Below are 25,122 nucleotides of genomic sequence, written 5' to 3' on the forward strand. Positions count from 1 at the left end.
TCATCCTGTGGTGTGCCCACACACATCTTTAATGTTTTTGCTGTGATTGGAGAACTTTGTTGGCTCTTTTTGTCTTCTATCTTGTATCTGGACCTGTTACTGGACCCCTGATGAGTCTTCACACACAAGCTACAAACAAGACGAAGTTCATGGTCATGTTATATTGTTGTTTTTGTGTTGCAGATGTTTTCTGAAAGCATTCTCACTAATGGGCGAGACTCAGGAGAGAGAGCGGGTGCTAATTCATTTCTCTAATCGATATTATCAGTGTAATCCCACCGTCATCACTGCACAAGGTACTGAATGTCTCAGCCTTGTGTAACCTTTCTCATTTACTCATTACTTACAAGTAGGGCTATAGCTATCGAATATTTTAGTAATCGAGTATTCTACCAAAAAATTCCATCGATTAATCGAGTAATCGGATAAAATGTGTTTTTGCTTAATTAAAGTTCAATATTAATTATGCAAGAGAAAATAAGACTCCTGGGTCTCTTAAAATGAACAACTAAGTTTTCTTTTTTAGAAAAAAAATATTTTTATTTTTTAAATGCATAGAATGCAATGCATACATCAAAAATAAACATTTAATTATTACCCATTGTTTCTCTGTCTGTACTTGTACTGTCAACAATGACAAGAAAGTTGACAGATGAATTAAGTGCATTTAAGTGCCATTCAGTTGGGGTTTTAAGTAAATCATTTTCTGAGATGCACATTAAACATTAGACACATAAAACATTAATTTAATTTACCTTTTAATTATTGAACATTAACTTAACTTTTTGGTAAACAAAGGGGATTTACTATTAAAAATAAAACATGGAAGAAATGTTGTGAGATTAAACCTTAAAAAAAAAAATGTTTTAATTGTTTTTTTTATGTACATTTTCCGAAAACAATAGTCTTTAACCAGACTTTTATTTTGACTGGTTGACGTACCTATACAGTTCTGTGTATGTGATGTGACGCTTGTTTTTCTCAAATTAAATGGTCAAATGCTCATGAAATCACCGGAGCGTCACGGGCGCTTCAGTGTGTGTGTGATAAAGGAAGACGCTCTTCTGCTCCATTCATTAACAGAGACACGCAGAACATGCAAGATTCATATTTAAATAGACTGTTCCGGCTTAATATTTACAGATATTATTCCGTATCGTGATTTGATGTAAGTGCAATGACCTATTTTTGATGAATTCATTCAAAATTTGGCAAATTCCGTGCCATTCCACGTTAAACTGTAAAATCCGCTTTTATGACTGGATTCAGCGATTCCCTCCGCGTTTTCTGCATCGCGGAAATCATACGGCCCTAGTTGTGGTTTGCCAGCTCTATCTTGCAATGGACACACGCCACAATGTTCTCTTTACGTTTACACGCGCCCTCAAATCAAAACACTGCTGACTCCTTGTGTCTCCTTCCGCCATCAGGGTGACATAACGTGTTGTCACATTAAAAAAATCATTGGGAAAGAACCTGACGTGAGATTTAAAATAAATTAAAAGAGGCTTCGAGGCAGAGGAATTTGCCTCGATCATTTTTTGTAATCGAGTTACTCGAGTTACTCGAGGAACCGTTTCAGCCCTACTTACAAGATAAGTATTTCAGATCAATTGAAGATGTAAGCGATCATTATTATCCAGTGGTGGATGAAGTGCTTGAGTAAAAGTACATATATCCTAATAATCATTACTCCAGTACATTTATTTACATTAACGCATTTAGCAGACACTTTTATCCAAAGCATGCGCATGCAGGCTACACATTTTTTAACCAAAATGTGTGTTCCCTGGGAATTGAACCCACGACCTTTTGCACTGCTAACACAATGCTCTATGCCACAGGAACACCTAGTCCAGTAAATGTATAAGTACTTGTTTAAAAAATTACTTGATTTGTTTTCCTAGTAAAAGTACAAGTACTTGATTTTTTTAAATGTAGGAAAGCATTTAAAGTAAAATGTACAGATTGATTCATAGTTTTTTTCAGACTAGTCATTAATCAGCACTAAGGAGACAAATTTGTGCATTCCTTTAATAAGCATTGATCTGCAAATAAATCAACTTTTTATTTTATTACCAAAACACATTAACAAGTGAAATAATGTAGTATTTTAAAATAAGAAAATAAATATTTTTTGTAATTTATATATTTACAAATAGCACATAAAAATGCGATGTAGAGAGAACACGTGGCTTAAACAGATCACTCTTTTATGACAAATTTACTTCAATATGATATTCTTTACAATAATCAATATTAAAATTGGACATTTATTAACTTTTCATGTGATTGGTTGTGTTTGGTAATATCTCGGTTCTTTGCCATTCTGACCAGCTAATTGAATCGCTCAAAAACGGCTTCAAGTGGATCAGTCTGATTACTCAAAAAGTTAAACCTCAAAATCTAAATACTGTAAATATTCTCAAAAATGTGCTTAAGTAAGGAAGTAAAAATACTTGTCACTTCTGTCCACCACCGTTATTGTCTCTAACTCTAACATGGTTAGTAAAACCACAATTAAAAATATTTTGTGCTATATATATTGGTTTTATATTGATTTCTCCTATGAGTGAAGAAAGAGAGGTATAATGCAAAAAAACATGAAACTAGCTTGGCTAATATTGTCTCAAACCAAAAACTGCCTGAGGACTATTTCTGTGTTTAATGCCTCGGCATATAGAAGTTGCTCCATATGGTATCTATTAATAAAACATTTGTGGTTTGCACAACATTAATTACCTGTTGGATAAAGTCTCTCTTCAGTAATTCTCAATGAAACATTGGGTTTAATCGCTCATACAGTATCACAGTGTCGTGTTTTTCCATAGCAACCATCTTAGTAACAGCTATGACCAGTATATGTGTAAAAAGCTAAACCATCTCCTTGTTGCTAAGACTGTTGCCATGGAAGTGATGTTAGACTTTCTCCTGATGCATAGATGAATGTGTGTGTGATAAAAATAATGTTCACTCTCTTTGACCTGTATGTGAGTGTGACCAAATGTTCCATTGACGTTTGCAGATGGAGTTCATTGCCTTACCTGTGCGCTAATGCTGCTCAACACTGACCTTCATGGCCCAGTAAGTGACTTCTGACCCTCTGCTAGCGTTGCCTGTATAACCAGAAAAATGAAAAGAGACAGTTTGTTCCGTCTTTTCCAAAAGCACATGAATGCAGTCACCATTTGTCCTTATCAGAGCATGTTATCGGTGAAGCTAATGATCCCTCTGTAGAAAGATATGTCTGGGTCAGATTTTACCTCTAAATACAAAGAAATAAGAAACTAAATATGCTTAATTGTCTATTTGATAATAACTGATAATGGTAAAAAGTATTTTTGTGGAGGTTGAATTGTTGTCGAGAGATTCTAGCCTGAGAACCAGTGAGCAGGATTGGGTATCGTTTCAATTTTATTGATTCTTATTGATTCCTAGTCTCAATTGCAGTGAGAGTTGTTAATGATATTACGAATATCCACTGAGTTGACAGTTTTACCTGTTGTAGTTGTGCACTTGTGCACTCAACTTGTGCATGAAATAGTCACTTGCACAATAGTCACATTTCGATCTCTCTCATGCTGCACAGTGGAGGCTGCTTTCAGCAGTTGTGCTGTCAACTGTGATGTGCGGCAGAGATTGGACTGTTTGAAACACTTTTTCAATGAAAACTTTGATGCACATCATGCACATTTTAAAATCATTACGTGAAACATTTTGTCACCACTGGTGACCTCGGCACAAACTTCTCTCGCAATTTAATAATTTTGGTCACAAATGCAACTGTTTTAGTCATAGTCTTGAGCCCGGCATTAGATGTTTATTCATGTTTATTTTGTGTTAAAACTAACAAAGTTAGTAGTGAAGAGTAAGGGATTATCAGTGATGAGGTGTTTATACGATTTGTCGCACCACTGAAAAACTTTTGGCACGAAAACGTGTAACGTTAATAGTCCATAAATGTGAAAGAGGAATCTGTTCCAGCTCGTAACAACCTTTTCTGCAGTGGAATTACACGCAACATTTGAGAACGGACACAGGTTTGGTTAGCAGCCTGCTGTTTTCTGTGCTCACACTTCAGATGTGTGCGCAAGTAATTTCCCTTTCTGCACTAAAATGGTTTAAAATCATATTAAAATGTGAACGCAAGAAGCATTGGTTCTCGATACCCAAACCTACTAGTGAGTCAAGGATATTAAACTGTTTTGTTCTTAGATATTTTGTGTTTGGTTTTATTTTGGATGATATCTGTGATCATATTTTCAAGGTCAAACCTGTGAAATCTGCATGAATGTGCCTAAATATAAACAGCTCAATTCAAGCAGAGGAGGAAAACAGAAAGAAATTATTCAGATATGGGCCAATAGTAACTACAGTGCAGTGAAGAAGAAAGTTCTGCACCCCCCACCATTTCCTGAGTGGAATGTGAGATGCATTCTGGGTTCTCTAAGAATAGCTCCTTTCATTGGTCTCCATGGAGTTTGATCATATAGGACGCTGTGTTTTGAGTTTGACACATCCAGTAGGACGCATGTGCCATGGAGATATAGAGATCTCATGCCCACGCCGCAGCTCTTCGCTAGACGCTTTCATTTCCAACATTGTTTAGTTTCATGTCATGTGGGTGAATACAGCTGAAAGTTGTGTAGCCATGGATCTTTTCAGAAATGTATGCCAGACGCCCACACACAATACATGGCTGCATTTGTGGAGGGAAGCGTTATGCATATCACACAGGTTATATAGAGATAGAGCAGATGCAGATGGGTAAATCTCATCAAAACCTGCCCTGGCTTGACAAAATTTGAAGATGAAGGAAGAAATGTATTTTTTACATAAAGAAATCAAAAGTTACTTTGTGGAACCAATAAAGACTTCATTAATGCTATGTCTGTTAGCTTTGAGGTCAACCACTGCATTCCTTAAAGCTGACAAAATAAATATATAGCAAATAGATGTATTATGCAGGAAAATGGTCCAGGTTTTGTCCACTGGCTTGCTCTTTAGAATGTGAATGTCCAGTGACACATTACTCCATAACTAAAGCCGTACTCGGTTACTAAACGGGAACCCAATGTAAAACGCCGTGCGCGCAGGGATCACACCAATAAACCTGAAGCAACGCCCAGGATTTACAGTGCACAGTCACCTGAGGGACTCACAGAGAGTCCAGGACAGAAAGGGGGAAAGCCCTCCGTCCCATATCTAGCAGCATCCGTAGATGCGGCAATATGACATCACACAGCCGAGGCAAGGCCTGACCAATGTGGCAATGCGGGTCTTACGCAATACTGCCCATATAACAGTCGGCAGCGCATAGCGCTCGTGAACTCAGAATTCCCCTCAGGGCCCTGATTCAACTATACCGACAGCAGCCTTGCTTGCAAGGCGGGAACCTCCAGGTTATAGAACCTGATAAATGTAGACGGCGAGGCCCAACCTGCCGCCATACATATATCCTGCAAGGAGATCCCAGTAGACCACGCCCACGACGAGGCGACGCCTCTTGTGGAGTGTGCTCTGACGCCCAATGGGCACTGAAGGCCCCTGGAAGCGTAAGCTAATGCTATGGCGTCAACTATCCATCTGGATAGAGTCTGTCTCGAAACAGTATTTCCCTTGGAACGTCCACCAAACGAGACAAACAGCTGCTCCGTCTGCCGAAAGGCAGCAGAGCGAGACACATAAGCTCTTAAAACCCTGACAGGGCAAAGAAGACTCGACTCTCTATCCTCTCCTGACACCGGCAGGGCAGACAGAGCAATAACCTGAGCCGGAAACGGTGTGTTGAGGGATTTCGGCACATAACCGTGCCTAGGTTTGAGTATGACCCTTGAGTCATTGGGCCCAAACTTCAAGCACGACTGGCTCACCGAGAGTGCGTGCAAATCACCCACATGCTTCACCGAAGCGAGAGCCAACAAGAATACTGTCTTGAACGACAGATGCTGAAGGCTAACCGATTGGATAGGCTCAAAAGGGGGACCCTTCAAGGCCTCCAAAACCGCCGCGAGGTCCCACATAGGGACTGATGGAGGTCTGGGAGGATTCAGCCTCCTAGCTCCTCAGAGGAACCGGATGACTAAATCATTCCTTCCTATTGACTGACCGAGCGCCGTTTCAGAAAACGCCGCGATGGCCGCCACATAAACTTTGAGCGTGGATGGGGCTCTGCCCTTATCCAACAGCTCCTGTAGGAAGGAGAGGACCTCCGTCACCTCACAACTAAGGGGTGAATAACCTCGAGCTGTGCACCAGCTGGAGAACACCGACCACTTCGAGGCATACAGACGTCGTGTCGATGGAGCTCTAGCCTGAGTGATGGTATTTAGCACTCCCACGTCGAGATCAGCGGGTAACCGTTGAGCGCCCACACATGGAGGGACCACAACTCCGGTTGAGGGTGCCAAATCGAGCCCCTGGCCTGCGAGAGGAGGTCCCTCCTCAACGGTACCTGGGAACCATGGTTGGTTCATCCAAAGAGGTGCTACAAGCAGTATTGAACATCTTGTTTCTCTCACCCGTTCTATCACCTGCGGAAGGAGGGAGACGGGAGGGAAAGCATAAAGCGGGCAGCACGGCCATTCCCGTGACAGTGCGCTTTCGTTCTTGGAAAAGAACGCAGGGCAGTGAGCATTTTCGTGGGACGCGAAGAGGTCCACCTCGGCCCTGCCAAATCTCTCCCACAACAGCCGGACTGTTTGCGGGTGTAGAGACCATTCGCCCGTAGAAACATTGCCTCTGGACAGCCTGTCTGGACCCAGATTCTGTAGCCCAGGCACATGCACTGCCCTCAGCGAACACACGTTGCGCTAAGCCCAAACCAGGAGGCGTTCCGCTAGCCTGTACAGGTTTCAGGACCCGAGACCGCCCTGGCGATTTATGTAGGACACCACAGACATGTTGCCCGAACGGACTGAGACGTGGTGATCCTTGATTTGGGGACAAAAGCGCATCAGCGCGTTCTCCACTGCCAGCATTTCCAGACAGTTGATATGATGGAGCTTTTCCTGTTCTGACCATAGGCCAAAGGACGGTCTGCCCTCGAGCAGCGCTCCCCATCCCGAAGTGGAGGCGTCCGTCGACACCATCTTCACATTCGGGGAAGTCCCCAGGCTTACACCTGATCGGTACCAGCCGTTCGCTGTCCAAGGTGCCAGAGCTGTGACTTCAGCCAGAACTGCAGGGGGCGCATGCGGAGCAGGCCCAGCTGCAGAGCCGGAGATGCTGAGGCCATGAGGCCCAGCATCTTCTGACAGTGTTTGAGCGACACGGTCGCGGCGCAGCGGAAAGGACTCGCTGCGCGCTGAATGCCCATCACGCGCTGTGGTGACAGCCGCGCCGTCATGGAACACGAGTTCAGAACTATACCCAGAAACAAAATCGTCTGACTGGGGTTCAGCGAACTCTTCGCCCAATTGACACTGAGGCCGAGCTTCTCGAGGTGATCGAGTAAAACGGCCCTGTGGTCCACGAGCTCCGCTCGTGATCGGGCCAGAACCAGCCAGTCGTCCAAATAATCCAGCACTTGCATGCCTCTGAGTCTGAGAGGAGCGAGCGCTGCATCCATGCACCTCGTAAACTGGTATGCCTGGCCCTCGAAGGTGAATCTCAAATATCACCTGTGGTTTGACGCTATCTGTATTTGAAAATAAGCGTCCCTCAGATCTATTGACATGTACCAGTCCCCTCTGCGAATCTACGCGAGGAGTTTCCTGGTCGTAAGCATTTTGAAACTGCGTTTCATCAATGCCTTGTTCAGCTGTCTTAGATCCAGTATGGGCCTGAGACCCCCGTCTCTCTATGGCACCAGAAAGTACCTGCTGTACAGCCCCCCCTCGCTTTGAGCTTGAGACACAGGCTCTACAGCCCCTTTGCTCAACAGTTTTGATATTTCGGCCCGAAGTATGTGTGCTACTTCTGTTTTGACCGTAGTTTCGACGCGCGCTGAAAGGCGCGGAGGGCGTCGAAAAAACTGTAGCTAGTAGCCTCTCTTTATAATGCCTAGCACCCAATCCGAAACCCCTGGAAGCGCTGACCATGCATCTGCATGAATGGCTAAGGGCTGGATGCGAAGCGCGCTCTGTTGACTGGGCAACGGCGGCGCTCGGGTGTGCTGCACATTTGAGGCGGGGAGCGCGCTGATCACAGCGGGCAGATCGCTCCTCCTCGACCCCGTCCCGGTGCTTAACCGACTGGGGGAAGGCTGAGCAGGTCCCGTGGGACTCGATATGTCTGCGAGTAACTGTGGGCTGCATATGTGCACATTTACCACTTTCAACTCGCTGTCTGCCTGTGCAGAGTGTACGCGCACGGGCCTCGTTTTTACAGAAGCCACGCGCCGTATGTGACATAATCAGGGTTCTAAATTAACTTTTTTGATCACCAGCCAATGTGGCTGGTAACTTTCTAAAGTTACCAGCCAATCAGAATTTCCACTAGCCATTTTTTTCCCGGTAAAAATAACAAATTATGAGTGCCACTGAATGCATTTGATCATTTTATTAACATTGTTGGCATGAAAAACACATATAAAGTACAGTGCATACAACAAAATACACACTGACTCAAATTTAAAATTATTAGTTCCCACCACGAAATTGCTTGTTTTGTTTTTTCTTTCGCTAACTTACATGCGGCAATCCTGACAAAGCATTACGACATTCTTGTGATCAAACACAAGCCATTCATGACCCGTCAGCCATTTGGCATTAAATTTTCTTTTCTTTGTTTCTCTGTCCGTAATACAGAGCCCTGCACGTCACCTGTAGGAGAAAAAAATCAATCCGTGGCGACGGTTTTGCAATCCGTCCCCTCAGTTTATAAACCGTACTCACGAATTCATAAACTGTTCCTTCGGTTTAACAAACCGTGCCCACGAATTCCCAATCCGTGCGCTCAGATTTTGTAAACCGTACCCTCGGTTTTTGAATCCGTACTCACGAATTCATAATCCGTGCGCACGCTTTCGCAATCCCATTCCCACGGATTTGTAAACTGACACGCATTTGTGGCTCCGCCCCCACCGGCAGATTCATTTCTGTTTATTAAAGTGTAACTAAACCCCTGCTCAGAGCCTGACTCCACCCACTGACAATATTTGAAAAATGCTGAAAAGTGGGCAGATCACAGCGGAGATAGAGGGGACGAACCGAGGGCGGGGCTGAGCGAGTGCGGCGTGATCCTGAGACTTGCAGTGACGGATTGATTGACAGCTGCTGTCAGAGACGCTAAAATGGAGAGTGACTGCACTGACGCAAGTAGCTTTGCAACAGAGCGATCATTTGAAGTAGAGGACTTTTCTCCCCCACTTTTACCTGAAGTGGAGGATGTCGAGGTGTCTGTTCATATTAATTCAAGCCGCTGGCTCAAACTGGGGTCTTAACTCCCGCACCGCGTCGCTTTTCAGCGCGAGCTGTGTGGAGAAGCCCATTTCCACCTCCATTGCATTGGAGAAGCAATCCCGTGTAAAACGCAGTTTGCACACTCGAGCTCTAGGCGGGAACTTGCGGTCTTCCAGGCCAAATGCATGCAACCACTGGCGCTTAATTTTAAAGTCTGCTGGTAAACTATGCAGTCCAGCAGTGCTGTCACAACCAGCAACACACCTCCGTACCATCCTGACCACTGTACTAAATACAGATAAATCTAAGCTAACTTGAAGATCTAAATAACTCTATAATTGCTATGATAAATAGATGCTATATTAGTCTATCCTGGTCGTTACCAATACTCGCAATTCCAGCTCCTGACTCACTACAGTGATTTTGATGGTTTTATAGATCATTAACTAAAAAAAGTTGGTTTAGGGTTTAGTTACTCTTTAAACATTATTTTTCATAGTATCCAACGAGACCACGATCAGAATTCAAAAAATAGTCTTCTTTTTATCATTTATTTTACATTAATCACCAATAGGATAAGACACAGCCGCCTGTGTTTTATGGCCAAAAAAATAAACGCTAAAAAGAAGAAAATAAGGGTAAAAAGCAATACAAAACAAATAATATGGCGGTTATGTTTTCATTCCTTTTCTCTCTAACTGCATGCAATGTTATTTTTGGCCTAATTATTTAATAATAATATTAACAGTGAAGCATGCATCTAACTCCGGCAGGTGGGGTGGGGTGGATGGAGCTTAGTATAATAAAATCACAAAAATAAGTCTTCATGTTAAGAAAGAATTGTACACAAGCATTTCCAAAACTGTCAAAGGTTATTTAGAAATAAAGCAATTCATGAATTATTTTATGACAAACATTTTTACTGTCTTGTAATCATTTATTTAGCCTACAAATTAAAATTATACAAATAACTTTCTTTTTATTTTTATCATTATTATATATTATTATACAGGTTATGCATAAGAATCTTTTATCCAAAACAACTTACAAAAGAGGAAAAATAATTACTCCAGAGTCAGTCACAATGGCAGGTTTATTGTACAATAATAATCAAGTGCTATTATAAGATTATCACAAATTTAACAAGATTTTGATGCACATCTTTCTTATTAAATCTTTGTATTCAACCTCGTACTACACTTGATAGAGAATCACTTAAGACACTTTGCTGTAGACCCATTCCACATAATAATATTCATTAAAACTGTATGTTAACACGTAGGAGCTTGCTGCATGAATCTGTGAGTACGGTTTACAAATCCATTGGAACGGATTGCGAAAGTGTTGAATTCGTGGGTACAGATTCAAAAACAGAGGGTGCGGTTTACAAAATCTGAGCGCACGGATTGGAAATTCGTGGGCACGGTTTGTTAAACCGAAGGAACAGTTTATGAATTCGTGAGTACGGTTTATAAACTGAGGGGATGGATTGCAAAACCGTCGCCACGGATTGATTGTTTTTTCTCCTACAGGTGACGTGCGGGGCTCCGTAATATCCTCATCCCCTGCCTCGTTCCTCTTTTCGCCCCCAGAATCTGTCCCAACCACCGCCGCATTTAGTTTAATTTTCATTTTTTTCTTTAATAGCTAACTCCCTCCTCTTTCAGTCGATGTTCCCTGCTCTGGCTCCATTCGTTCTTCTTCCCTGTGTTTTCTGATGGACGCTCTATTCGTTTCCATGTTTTTTCGCGCTGGTTTTAACTGCAAACTGCATGCAGCCAATGGGCATATGAAACGTCATTACGTAGCTTTACAGCACAGTGTTCATGGGAAATGTAGGAAGTGCTGCCAGGGGATAAATGACCGAGAACAGAGACTCATGCCATGGATCACCAGCCAAACTGGCTAGTAAGTTTTAATTAACACCCGCCAAAATTTATTTTAACCCGTATTTGGCGGGTTGGCAGGTTTTAATTTAGAACCCTGGACATAGTGTATGTGGGCACTGGGGAGTGGGCACGCTTACTATGCGGCGCGCTCGACCGATCTGTGTCGATCATATGTGCGCGAGCCCTGTGTGCAGGGCTGTGCTTACATGTGGAGATGGGCACTGAGGAGTGGGCATAGTGTGACATAGTAATTGTGGGCACTGAGGGGTGGGCACGCTTACTATGCAGTGTGCGCGATCGACTTGAGTCGCTTTTATGGGCGCAGGCCCTGTGTGCAGGGCTGTGCTTACATGTGGAGATGGGCACTGAGGAGTGGGCATCGTCACTACATTTATAGCACCATCGGCCGTGGCCGGACGAACGTACACGGGTTTCGTTTTTACAGAAACCACATGACGCGTGTGACATAGTGATTGTGGGCACTGAGGAGTGGGCACGTCTACTATGTAGTGCGCGTGATCGACTTAAGTCGCTTTTATGGGCGCGAGCCCTGTGAGAAGGGCTGTGCTTATATGTGGAGATGGGCACTGAGCAGTGGGCATGGTCACTACATTTATAGCACCATCGGCCGTGGCCGGGACACCAGAAATTACACCTTTTTCGGGAAATATCTGGGTAGCCGTGATAACGGTTTTTGTGTGCAGGCAAGCGGGCAACCGTACAGGCTTGCGCATTGCAAAAGACGCTGAAACAGTCACAATCTCTGGAACTGAAACAGCGGCGCGCTTAGGTGAGAGCCCGGACACAGCGGAACTCGTACACCAGCGCTTCAATGAAGCAGCCATCGTTTGTAGTGCAGACGCAGCGTCATGCAGCATGCATAGATGGCTTTCCTAGGATGGCTTCGGGGCTCCCGGCCTCACCGTAATCCTCTGCCGCGGTCCCCGCGGCAAGGGGCGACGGCCAGTAGAGCGAGAACGGGGGTCTCGAGCTGCGTTGCTGAAGCTGTTGTGATAACGGCTTTTGTGTGCAGGCAAGCGGGCAACTGTGCAGGCTTGCGCGTTGCAGAAAACGCTGAGACAGTCACAATTCCTGGAACTGAAACAGCGGCGCGCTTGGGTGAGAGCTCGGCCACAGCGGAACTCGTACACCTGCGCTTCGATGAAGCAGCCATCACGAGTAGTGCAGCCGCAGCATCACACAGCAGGCTTTAGATGGCAACACCGCTTTTGCCGCCGTCCAGCAGAGGGCGGACAAAGGTGCGTCGCTATCGCCTGTTCCACCTGCAGAAGTGACTGATAGTTCCTGTTTTTTAGCATCATCAGTGTGGAGAATGCTAGTGAGACAGACGAACGAGTTCGCGCTGAATATGGAGCGTTCCAAGCCTTCTCCACCTCTTCGTGAAGCTCAGGAAGAAATGAGGCGGGCTTTGAGAAGTACGCTCATCCGAAAGGGAAATACCATCCAGCCGGGAACGAGAGGGGGGGCGCTGGGGCAAACCACTCGCGGCCGAGACTCGTTGCGGCCAACGCGAGCATTCGCCCCGGCTCCTTCTCGATGTCAGCTCATCTGCTGGGCTTCTGAGCAGAAGGCGCAAGATCCTCGGAGCTCGCCCAGCCCTCACTGCCCGAAGCTAGCAGAGAGCGCGTTTCCTCTTCCCCCGACGCGGCCCTGAGATCTACTTCCTCGGACGACGCGCCGGCAAACAGCGGGCGCTGCCCACCGGGAAGCGATGCAGGGGGGGGCGGTAAAGCAGGGCGAACCGGCGAGCTCGGTTGAGCTGAAGACGGTTCCGGAATCCGCTGGAAGCGATGCTTTTACGGCGCCTCAGCGCAGCGGAGAATGCAGGCTCAGAGAAAAAGGCCAGGCGAGTCCTCAGAGTCACCATGGCAACAGCTCGCAGTGGGGGCATCCGCCGTCAGCGAGCGCGAGCGCTGCATCATCTTCACCCAGGCAGGAGACACAGATGACGTACCGGTCTCCCTCGCTGAGTGGGGCTCTGACGAGCCGCAGGAAGGCATCTTAAAAAAGACGCGAGCTCTTTTACGAGTGTGTGTCACAGGGCGAACACACACACACACACACACACAAAGAACAGCTGGATATAATAGAATTGAAAGGATATAGGCGCCGGATAGCGCAGCAGGAACGGTAGTGGAAGGCGGCGATGCCAGCAGCTTCAGAATGGCTCGTCCTGCTGATATGCTTTCTCAGACGGCGCTTGCTTCCTCCGTGATCCAGCGATGCGTGAGCTTCGCTGAAGAGATGAAAAATCAGGTGAGTCAGCCTTTTCGAGCTCCTTTTATAGGTTGGGCCACACCCGTTTCGGCGGGAAGTGGCAAGAAGGGCGCGATGCGCCCTTATTGGTCTGATGTTGCATCAACCTGCGCTCGATAGGCTGTGCAGTTGCCGCAGAACAAGCCAATGAGCGAACGAGCCGTCTCGCCTATGGCTGTGTACTGCTGCAAATGCGCTTTACAAAAATACAAAATTAAGGATAATTTTTTGCTTCAGTATTTCGTGAAAAGAGACTTTTCCCGTAGCGTCTTAGCTAAGACGCAGTACGAGAGAGCTCTCGTAAGAGAACTGTTGTCTCTCGTATGTCCAACCCAAACGTTCTGTTTCAACAGGACATACACTACAGTTCAAATGTTTGATTAATAAAGATAACAAAAAAAAAACAATACTTTTATTCAGTAATGATGCATTGAATTGATCAAATGTGACAGTAAAGACTATATTGACAATATCATTACAGAAAGTTTCTATTTCAACAAATTGTTTTTTTTTTATTTTCCATTCATGAAAGAATCCTGAAAAAATTAGGTTTTCACAAAAACATTGTCACATGTTTGTTCCGGTTTTCCTTATTTGGTCATGTTTCCTGTTCCTGTCCTCAGTTCTGTTAGTTCCAGGTGTTCCCTGTTTAGTTATTTGGTTCCAGCAGTGTGTCATTAATTAGTTCATTTGTCCCCATGTGTGTCCCATTGTGTCAAGTGTTTAAATAGTGTTCCTGTGTTGCGTTCTCGGTCTGCTGTTAAATGTCTACAAGATACCTAGTTTTCCCCAATAAATTTTTTTTTTGGGGAGGCATATGCCTGTGGCCGAGCCGGCTAAGGCCACGGAGAATCCGCCAGGTCCTCCTGAGTCTCCAGATCTGCCATGGCCCTCCCGAGTCTCCACATCCGCCATTGCAACCCGAACTGCCTGCTCTGCCATGGGTTCCTGGTCCGCCTGATCTGTCACATGTTTGTTCCGGTTTTCTTATTTGGTCATGGCTCCTGTTCTCAGTTCTATTAGTTCCAAGTGTTCCCCGTTTAGTTAATTTGGTTACAGCAGTGTCATTAATTAGTTAATTTGTCCCCAGGTGTGTCCCATTGTGTCATGTGTTTAAATAGTGTTCCCTGTGTTGAGTTCTCGGTCTGCTGTTAAATGTCTTCTTAGTTCCTGTTGATGATTAAATTCTATATATGAAGAATTCTCCAGCGTCTCCTCACTCCTTCCCGAGTGTAATATGACAAACATGAAGCAGCACAGCTGTTTTCAACACTGATAATTATAAGAAATGTTTCTTGAGCTGCAAATCAGCATATTAGAAGGATTTCTGAAGGTCACGTGACACTGACGACTGGAGTAATGATGCTGACAATTCCGCTTTGATCATAGAAATAAATTACATTTCATATAAAACCTAGAATAGTATTTAGATTAGATTCAACTTTATTTTCATTCCACAAGTCAGGTACAAGGCAACGAAATGCAGTTAGCATCTTACCAGAAGTGCAATAAGCGGTAAGTACAAGGTCTACAATATGTACAATAGCTATACAGATAAGGCAGTATTTTAGACATAATTTACAGATTTTAAATACTATCAGCATGATATACAGATTTAGTTTTCTATGAACATACTATACAGATGTATTATGTAAAAGTGTATGTACACTATAGGCAGAAACTATGAACATAATTTACACTAGTGCAATGGGTAGTAAATTGCATAGTCCTGGTCCTTGTCCAGAGACTCCTGCATCACCTCCCGGAGGGCCGGAGGTTAAACAGATTGTGATCAGGGAGAGAAGTATCCTTGAGAATGCTGCGAGCTTGACGTAGACAGCTTTTGCTTCAGATGTCCTCAATAGCAGGAAGTGTTGTCCCTTTGATACGTCGGGCAGTTTTCACCACCCTCTGCAGTGCCTTGCAGTCAGCCACTGAGCAGTTCCCATACCAGACTGTGATACAACTGGTCAGGATGCTCTTGATCGCACACCGGTAGAAGTTCACCATGATGGCTGAAGACAGCTGGTTCTTCTTCAGTGTCCTGAGGAAGAAGAGGTGCTGGTGAGCCTTCTTGACCAGGCTGGAGGTATTTGTAGTCCAGGACAGGTCCTCCGAAATGGTGGTTCACAGGAACTTGAAGCTGGAGACACGTTCAACAACCATCGTGCTTCCTTTCTTCTTCCTGAAGTCCACAATGAGCTCCTTTGTCTTGTTGGTGTTAAGGAGCAGGTTATTGTCAGCGCACCATGCAGTCAGATGCTGTACATCCTCCCTGTAGGCAGTCTCATCATCACTGATGAGGCCAATCACCATGGTGTCATCTGCAAACTTAATGATGGAGCTGGAACCATGCATAGGCTTCAGTCGTGGGTGTAAAGGGAGTAAAGGAATGGGCTCAGCACACAGCCCTGTGGTACCCCCGTGTTTAGTGTGATGTAGGGATGTTGCGGTGACGGATTTTTTCCACCGGTTAATCGACGTGTAAAAAAAACGGTAATCCCGGTGTCACCGGGGTTGCGTGTCGGGGATTTCGGGTAGCCGAAAATGCGGTCGTGCACACGTCTCAATTTACTTTCACTTTAATTAGCGGCAATTCAGTAGCATTTGTTTGAATTAATCATGGGTTAATTTATTTTATTCTTAATAAAAATACACAAAACAATAAGACACTCGCTTGTATTACACACATCTTTATTGCAAAATGAATAATAACTTAACACACCATGCAAAAACTAAACGAAAGCACTTATGAAACACCTTTAAAGTGCATTTATTAACAAAACGAACCACTGCACAAGTATCAAACAAGAAATTATATACAAAAATTCACTATTCGTTAAATAAAGTGCCTGCCTTTTTCAGCAAAAAAAAAAAAAAAAACACCGCACAACCATCGAATATGAAACGAACGAACATCAAAAACTTAACGTTAAATAAGGTAGCCTACCCGAATAATCACTGGACACTTAAGTGCAAAAAAAAAACTAATATAAAAATTAAACTCATGTTAAGCTGTTAAAAAAAGAGGTAGGCCTATTAACTGCATACACCGTACAAAAAATTATAAATAGGCTAAATGAGAAACAATAAACGAAAAACCTTCATTTTAAATTGCAACAGTTCGCTTTGAACCCAGATCTTCCGCCATCGTTTGCCAGTTAGCTCGCCTCACTCTCCTCAAATGATACATGAAATCGGACACCTGCTGCTTTACTGCGGCGCTCGTTCCGCTTACGCTAAATTACGAAGGCACGTAGTCACTAACTGAATTAAGTGCTTTATTGCTATAGGCTAAAACTTCAACACGATGGTGCCGGTGGTCAAGTGCTATGACCGGTAGGTGGGTTAAACACCGTGTATCACCGGTAACACTGACTATCCCAACAAGCCTAGTGTGATGGTGGTGGAGCAGGTGTGGCCTGACCTAACATGCTGAGGACTGCTGGTCAGAAAGTCCATAATCGACAAACAACATCCGCACATGTGTTGTTATTGTCCAAGTGTGTGAGTGCAAAGTGCAGCACTCTGCATACTGCATCCTCTGTGCTCCTATTTTTACGGTAGGCAAATTTGTGAGGGTCCAGTGTGGGTGGGAGGTGTGCTAGGATCAGTCGCTCAAAGCATTCATAATGAGGGATGTGAGTGCTACGGGGCTGTAGTAATTTAAGCACATTGGGGCACAATGAATGTGGACTTAAAACGTGTTGGCACAGTTGCTTGGCTGAGGGACAGGTTGGAAATGTCTGTGAAGACCCCTGCAAGTTGCTCTGCATATGCGCTACGCACACGTCCAGGAATGCTGTCCGGGCCAGCAGCCTTGCATGCGTTTATCCGGCTCAATGCAGTGTGGACATCTGTGGAGGTGAGTTTAAAGGGTTGGTGGTTTGATGTGTGTGTGATTTTGGTGGCTGTCTTCTTGCTGTCGCTGTTGAAGCAAGCATAAAAGTCATTTAGCTCGTTAAGAGTTCCTCTACCTTCAGCTTGTAGCAGTACCTGGCCTTTTTGATGCCCCTTTTCAGGTGAGCCCTGGATTTTCTGTAGGCCTGAGCATGAGAGTCACCATGGCAACAGCTCGCAGTGGGGGCATCCGCCGTCAGCGAGCGCGAGCGCTGCATCATCTTCACCCAGGCAGGAGACACAGATGACGTACCGGTCTCCCTCGCTGAGTGGGGCTCTGACGAGCCGCAGGAAGGCATCTTAAAAAAGACGCGAGCTCTTTTACGAGTGTGTGTCACAGGGCGAACACACACACACACACACACACAAAGAACAGCTGGATATAATAGAATTGAAAGGATATAGGCGCCGGATAGCGCAGCAGGAACGGTAGTGGAAGGCGGCGATGCCAGCAGCTTCAGAATGGCTCGTCCTGCTGATATGCTTTCTCAGACGGCGCTTGCTTCCTCCGTGATCCAGCGATGCGTGAGCTTCGCTGAAGAGATGAAAAATCAGGTGAGTCAGCCTTTTCGAGCTCCTTTTATAGGTTGGGCCACACCCGTTTCGGCGGGAAGTGGCAAGAAGGGCGCGATGCGCCCTTATTGGTCTGATGTTGCATCAACCTGCGCTCGATAGGCTGTGCAGTTGCCGCAGAACAAGCCAATGAGCGAACGAGCCGTCTCGCCTATGGCTGTGTACTGCTGCAAATGCGCTTTACAAAAATACAAAATTAAGGATAATTTTTTGCTTCAGTATTTCGTGAAAAGAGACTTTTCCCGTAGCGTCTTAGCTAAGACGCAGTACGAGAGAGCTCTCGTAAGAGAACTGTTGTCTCTCGTATGTCCAACCCAAACGTTCTGTTTCAACAGGACATACACTACAGTTCAAATGTTTGATTAATAAAGATAACAAAAAAAAAACAATACTTTTATTCAGTAATGATGCATTGAATTGATCAAATGTGACAGTAAAGACTATATTGACAATATCATTACAGAAAGTTTCTATTTCAACAAATTGTTTTTTTTTTATTTTCCATTCATGAAAGAATCCTGAAAAAATTAGGTTTTCACAAAAACATTGTCACATGTTTGTTCCGGTTTTCCTTATTTGGTCATGTTTCCTGTTCCTGTCCTCAGTTCTGTTAGTTCCAGGTGTTCCCTGTTTAGTTATTTGGTTCCAGCAGTGTGTCATTAATTAGTTCATTTGTCCCCATGTGTGTCCCATTGTGTCAAGTGTTTAAATAGTGTTCCTGTGTTGCGTTCTCGGTCTGCTGTTAAATGTCTACAAGATACCTAGTTTTCCCCAATAAATTTTTTTTTTGGGGAGGCATATGCCTGTGGCCGAGCCGGCTAAGGCCACGGAGAATCCGCCAGGTCCTCCTGAGTCTCCAGATCTGCCATGGCCCTCCCGAGTCTCCACATCCGCCATTGCAACCCGAACTGCCTGCTCTGCCATGGGTTCCTGGTCCGCCTGATCTGTCACATGTTTGTTCCGGTTTTCTTATTTGGTCATGGCTCCTGTTCTCAGTTCTATTAGTTCCAAGTGTTCCCCGTTTAGTTAATTTGGTTACAGCAGTGTCATTAATTAGTTAATTTGTCCCCAGGTGTGTCCCATTGTGTCATGTGTTTAAATAGTGTTCCCTGTGTTGAGTTCTCGGTCTGCTGTTAAATGTCTTCTTAGTTCCTGTTGATGATTAAATTCTATATATGAAGAATTCTCCAGCGTCTCCTCACTCCTTCCCGAGTGTAATATGACAAACATGAAGCAGCACAGCTGTTTTCAACACTGATAATTATAAGAAATGTTTCTTGAGCTGCAAATCAGCATATTAGAAGGATTTCTGAAGGTCACGTGACACTGACGACTGGAGTAATGATGCTGACAATTCCGCTTTGATCATAGAAATAAATTACATTTCATATAAAACCTAGAATAGTATTTAGATTAGATTCAACTTTATTTTCATTCCACAAGTCAGGTACAAGGCAACGAAATGCAGTTAGCATCTTACCAGAAGTGCAATAAGCGGTAAGTACAAGGTCTACAATATGTACAATAGCTATACAGATAAGGCAGTATTTTAGACATAATTTACAGATTTTAAATACTATCAGCATGATATACAGATTTAGTTTTCTATGAACATACTATACAGATGTATTATGTAAAAGTGTATGTACACTATAGGCAGAAACTATGAACATAATTTACACTAGTGCAATGGGTAGTAAATTGCATAGTCCTGGTCCTTGTCCAGAGACTCCTGCATCACCTCCCGGAGGGCCGGAGGTTAAACAGATTGTGATCAGGGAGAGAAGTATCCTTGAGAATGCTGCGAGCTTGACGTAGACAGCTTTTGCTTCAGATGTCCTCAATAGCAGGAAGTGTTGTCCCTTTGATACGTCGGGCAGTTTTCACCACCCTCTGCAGTGCCTTGCAGTCAGCCACTGAGCAGTTCCCATACCAGACTGTGATACAACTGGTCAGGATGCTCTTGATCGCACACCGGTAGAAGTTCACCATGATGGCTGAAGACAGCTGGTTCTTCTTCAGTGTCCTGAGGAAGAAGAGGTGCTGGTGAGCCTTCTTGACCAGGCTGGAGGTATTTGTAGTCCAGGACAGGTCCTCCGAAATGGTGGTTCACAGGAACTTGAAGCTGGAGACACGTTCAACAACCATCGTGCTTCCTTTCTTCTTCCTGAAGTCCACAATGAGCTCCTTTGTCTTGTTGGTGTTAAGGAGCAGGTTATTGTCAGCGCACCATGCAGTCAGATGCTGTACATCCTCCCTGTAGGCAGTCTCATCATCACTGATGAGGCCAATCACCATGGTGTCATCTGCAAACTTAATGATGGAGCTGGAACCATGCATAGGCTTCAGTCGTGGGTGTAAAGGGAGTAAAGGAATGGGCTCAGCACACAGCCCTGTGGTACCCCCGTGTTTAGTGTGATGTAGGGATGTTGCGGTGACGGATTTTTTCCACCGGTTAATCGACGTGTAAAAAAAACGGTAATCCCGGTGTCACCGGGGTTGCGTGTCGGGGATTTCGGGTAGCCGAAAATGCGGTCGTGCACACGTCTCAATTTACTTTCACTTTAATTAGCGGCAATTCAGTAGCATTTGTTTGAATTAATCATGGGTTAATTTATTTTATTCTTAATAAAAATACACAAAACAATAAGACACTCGCTTGTATTACACACATCTTTATTGCAAAATGAATAATAACTTAACACACCATGCAAAAACTAAACGAAAGCACTTATGAAACACCTTTAAAGTGCATTTATTAACAAAACGAACCACTGCACAAGTATCAAACAAGAAATTATATACAAAAATTCACTATTCGTTAAATAAAGTGCCTGCCTTTTTCAGCAAAAAAAAAAAAAAAAACACCGCACAACCATCGAATATGAAACGAACGAACATCAAAAACTTAACGTTAAATAAGGTAGCCTACCCGAATAATCACTGGACACTTAAGTGCAAAAAAAAAACTAATATAAAAATTAAACTCATGTTAAGCTGTTAAAAAAAGAGGTAGGCCTATTAACTGCATACACCGTACAAAAAATTATAAATAGGCTAAATGAGAAACAATAAACGAAAAACCTTCATTTTAAATTGCAACAGTTCGCTTTGAACCCAGATCTTCCGCCATCGTTTGCCAGTTAGCTCGCCTCACTCTCCTCAAATGATACATGAAATCGGACACCTGCTGCTTTACTGCGGCGCTCGTTCCGCTTACGCTAAATTACGAAGGCACGTAGTCACTAACTGAATTAAGTGCTTTATTGCTATAGGCTAAAACTTCAACACGATGGTGCCGGTGGTCAAGTGCTATGACCGGTAGGTGGGTTAAACACCGTGTATCACCGGTAACACTGACTATCCCAACAAGCCTAGTGTGATGGTGGTGGAGCAGGTGTGGCCTGACCTAACATGCTGAGGACTGCTGGTCAGAAAGTCCATAATCGACAAACAACATCCGCACATGTGTTGTTATTGTCCAAGTGTGTGAGTGCAAAGTGCAGCACTCTGCATACTGCATCCTCTGTGCTCCTATTTTTACGGTAGGCAAATTTGTGAGGGTCCAGTGTGGGTGGGAGGTGTGCTAGGATCAGTCGCTCAAAGCATTCATAATGAGGGATGTGAGTGCTACGGGGCTGTAGTAATTTAAGCACATTGGGGCACAATGAATGTGGACTTAAAACGTGTTGGCACAGTTGCTTGGCTGAGGGACAGGTTGGAAATGTCTGTGAAGACCCCTGCAAGTTGCTCTGCATATGCGCTACGCACACGTCCAGGAATGCTGTCCGGGCCAGCAGCCTTGCATGCGTTTATCCGGCTCAATGCAGTGTGGACATCTGTGGAGGTGAGTTTAAAGGGTTGGTGGTTTGATGTGTGTGTGATTTTGGTGGCTGTCTTCTTGCTGTCGCTGTTGAAGCAAGCATAAAAGTCATTTAGCTCGTTAAGAGTTCCTCTACCTTCAGCTTGTAGCAGTACCTGGCCTTTTTGATGCCCCTTTTCAGGTGAGCCCTGGATTTTCTGTAGGCCTGAGCATCATCTGACCTGAAGGCAGTGTTGCAGGCTTTCAGCAGAATTCGCACCTCCATGTTCATCCATGGCTTCTGATTAGGGTATGTTATCTGTTTTTCAGTTGTGACACTGTCAGTGGTGGTGTTGATGTAATCCAGGTATAGATGTCAATGTCTGTGTCAGAGCCACAGGCAGCCTGAGTCAAGTCACCTTTATTTATATAGCGCTTTAAACAAAATACATTGTGTCAAAGCAACTGAACAACATTAATTAGGAAAAAAGTGTCAATAATGCAAAAAGACAGGCAGTTCATCATTGAATTCAGTGATGTCATCATTTCAGTTCAGTTTAAATAGTGTCTGTGCAATAATTTGCAATGAAGTCAACGATATCGTTGTAAATGAAGTGACCCCAACTAAGCAAGCCAGAGGTGACAGCGGCAAGGAACCAAAACTCCATCGGTGACAGAATGGAGAAAAAAACCTTGGGAGAAACCAGGCTCAGTTGGGGGGGGGCCAGTTCTCCTCTTACCAGACGAATCCAGAAGTTCAATTACAGGCTGCAGAAAAGTCAAATTGTGTAAAAGAATCATCTGTTTCCTGTGGTCTTTTCCCGGAGGTCGTCTTAGACAAGGTCTTTACAGGGGATCTGTGTCTGGGGCTCCGCTGGTCTCCGCTGTCTTTCAGGGCTGTAGAGGTCCTTTCTTGGTGCTGATCCACCATCTGGTCTGGATACATACTAGGTCCGGGTGACTGCAGTGACCCTCTGATCTAGATACAGACTGAATCTGGTGGCTACGGTGACCTCGGAATAAGAGAGAAACATACTAATATTAGCGTAGATTCCATTCTTCTAATGATGTAGCAAGTACATAGGGAGTTATGGGAAGTGTTCCCGGTTTACCTAATTAATGCAGCCTAAAAATTATTTAACGTATTTGAATATTAGAAGCACATTAGTGTGTTATGTGAAAGCCAGGTTAAAGAGATGGGTATTTAATCTAGATTTAAACTGCAAGTGTGTCTGCCTCTTGAACAATGTTAGGTAGGTTATTCCAGAGTTTAGGCGCCAAATAGGAAAAGGTTCTGCCGCCCGCAGTTGATTTTGATATTCTAGGTATTATCAAATTACCTGAGTTTTGAGAACGCAGCGGACGTGGAGGATAATAATGTAACAAGAGCTCATTCAAATACTGAGGTGCTAAACTATTCAGGGCTTTATAAGTAATAAGCAAGATTTTAAAATCTTTACGATGTTTGATAGGGAGCCAGTGCAGTGTTGACAGGACCGGGCTAATATGGTCATACTTCCTTGTTCTAGTAAGAACTCTTGCTGCTGCATTTTGGACTAACTGTAGTTTGTTTACTAAGCATGCAGAGCAACCACCCAATAAAGCATTACAATAATCTAACCTTGAGGTGATAAGAAATTTGACATTGAGAGCATAGGCCGTAATTAAGATATATTTTTGAGATGGAAAAATGCAGTTTTACAAATGCTAGAAACGTGGCTTTCTAAGGAAAGATTGCTATCAAATTGCTATTTGCTATTGCTATCCTAGGTTCCTAACTGATGACGAAGAATTGACAAAGCAGCCATCAAGTCTTAGAAAGTGTTCTAGGTTATTAGAAGCAAGTTTTTAGGTCCTATAATTAACACCTGTTTTTTTCACAATTTAGCAGTTAGAAATTACTCGTCATCCAGTTTTTTATATCGACTATGCATTCCATTTAGTTTTTCAAATTGGTGTTTCGCCGGGCCGCGAAGAAATATAGAGCTGAGTATCATCAGCATAACAGTGAAAGCTAACACCATGTTTCCAGATGATATCTCCCAAGGGTAACATGGAAAGCATGAAAAGTAATGGCCCTAGCACTGAGCCTTGAGGTACTCCATACTGCACTTGTGATCGATATGATACCTCTTCATTCACTGCTATGAATTGATGGTGGTCATACAAGTACGATTTAAACCATGCTAATGCACTTCCAGTAATGCCAACAAAGTGTTCTAGTCTATTCAAAAGAATGTTGTGGTCAATAGTGTCGAACACAGCACTAAGATCCAGTAGCACTAGTAGAGAGATACAACCACGATCAGATGATAAGAGCAAGTCATTTGTAACTCTAAGGTGAGCAGTCTCAGTACTATGATACGGTCTAAATCCTGACTGGAAATCCTCACAGATACCATTTTTCTCTAAGAAGGAATATAATTGTGAGTATACCACCTTTTCTAGTATCTTGGACAGAAAAGGGAGATTCAAGATCGGTCTATAATTAACTATTTCTTTGGGGTCAAGTTGTAGTTTTTTAATAAGAGGCTTATTAATAACATTCAGTTTGAAGGTTTTGGGGACATATCCTAATGACAATGAGGAATTAATAATAGTCAGAAGAGGATCTGTGACTTCTGGAAGCACCTCTTTTAGGAGCTTAGATGGAATAGGGTCTTACATACATGTTGTTGTTTTAGATGATTTAACAAGTTTATACAATTCTTCCTCGATACTGTAGCTGAAGACTGAATGGTTACAATTTTATATCTAATAATATCGATTTTAGAAGTAAAGTAGTTCATAAAGTCGGGAATGTTGGGAAATTTCAACACTTGTTGATGCTTTATTTTTCGTTAATTTAGCCACTGTAGTGAATAAATACCTGGGATTATTATTTCTTCTCTTAGAGAAGAAAAGTAATCGGATCTAGCAGTTTTTAATGCTTTTCTGTAGGATAGGTTACTTTCCCGCCAAGCAATATGAAATACCTCTAGTTTTGTTTTCCTCCAGCTTCGCTCCATTTTCCGGGCTGCTCTCTTTAGGGTGCGAGTATGCTCATTATACCATGGTGTCAGACTGTTTTCCTTAACCTTCCTTAAGCGTAAAGGAGCAACTATATTTAAAATGCTAAAAAAAAAGAGAGTCCATAGTTTTTGTTACATCATCAAGTTGTTCTGAGGTTTTGGATATGCAAAGGAATTCGGATACATAAGGAAGATTACTTACAAAGCAGTCTTTTGTGGTCGAAGTGATGGTTCTACCATACTTGTAACAAGCAGGGTTTCCCATACATTCATAAATTTTTGGCGGCCCGCCACAATATTAACACTGACCGCCACGGATTGATTCA

General features: G+C 43.7%; 1 protein-coding gene across 4 annotated transcripts in view; it reads left to right on the forward strand.

The window, feature by feature from the left end:
• The window catches only part of psd3l (pleckstrin and Sec7 domain containing 3, like), a 148,162-nt gene that overhangs the window by 63,455 nt on the left and 59,585 nt on the right, over window positions 1-25,122 (forward strand). For all 4 annotated transcript variants that reach the window (XM_059539607.1, XM_059539608.1, XM_059539610.1 and 1 more), the window contains 2 exons: window positions 184-296; window positions 3,026-3,084. In XM_059539607.1, the coding sequence (XP_059395590.1) occupies window positions 184-296; window positions 3,026-3,084 (172 nt within the window). The remainder of the gene's footprint in view (window positions 1-183; window positions 297-3,025; window positions 3,085-25,122) is intronic.

The sequence above is a fragment of the Carassius carassius genome, chromosome 45, assembly GCF_963082965.1.
Source record: "Carassius carassius chromosome 45, fCarCar2.1, whole genome shotgun sequence".
NCBI classification, from domain to species: domain Eukaryota; kingdom Metazoa; phylum Chordata; class Actinopteri; order Cypriniformes; family Cyprinidae; genus Carassius; species Carassius carassius.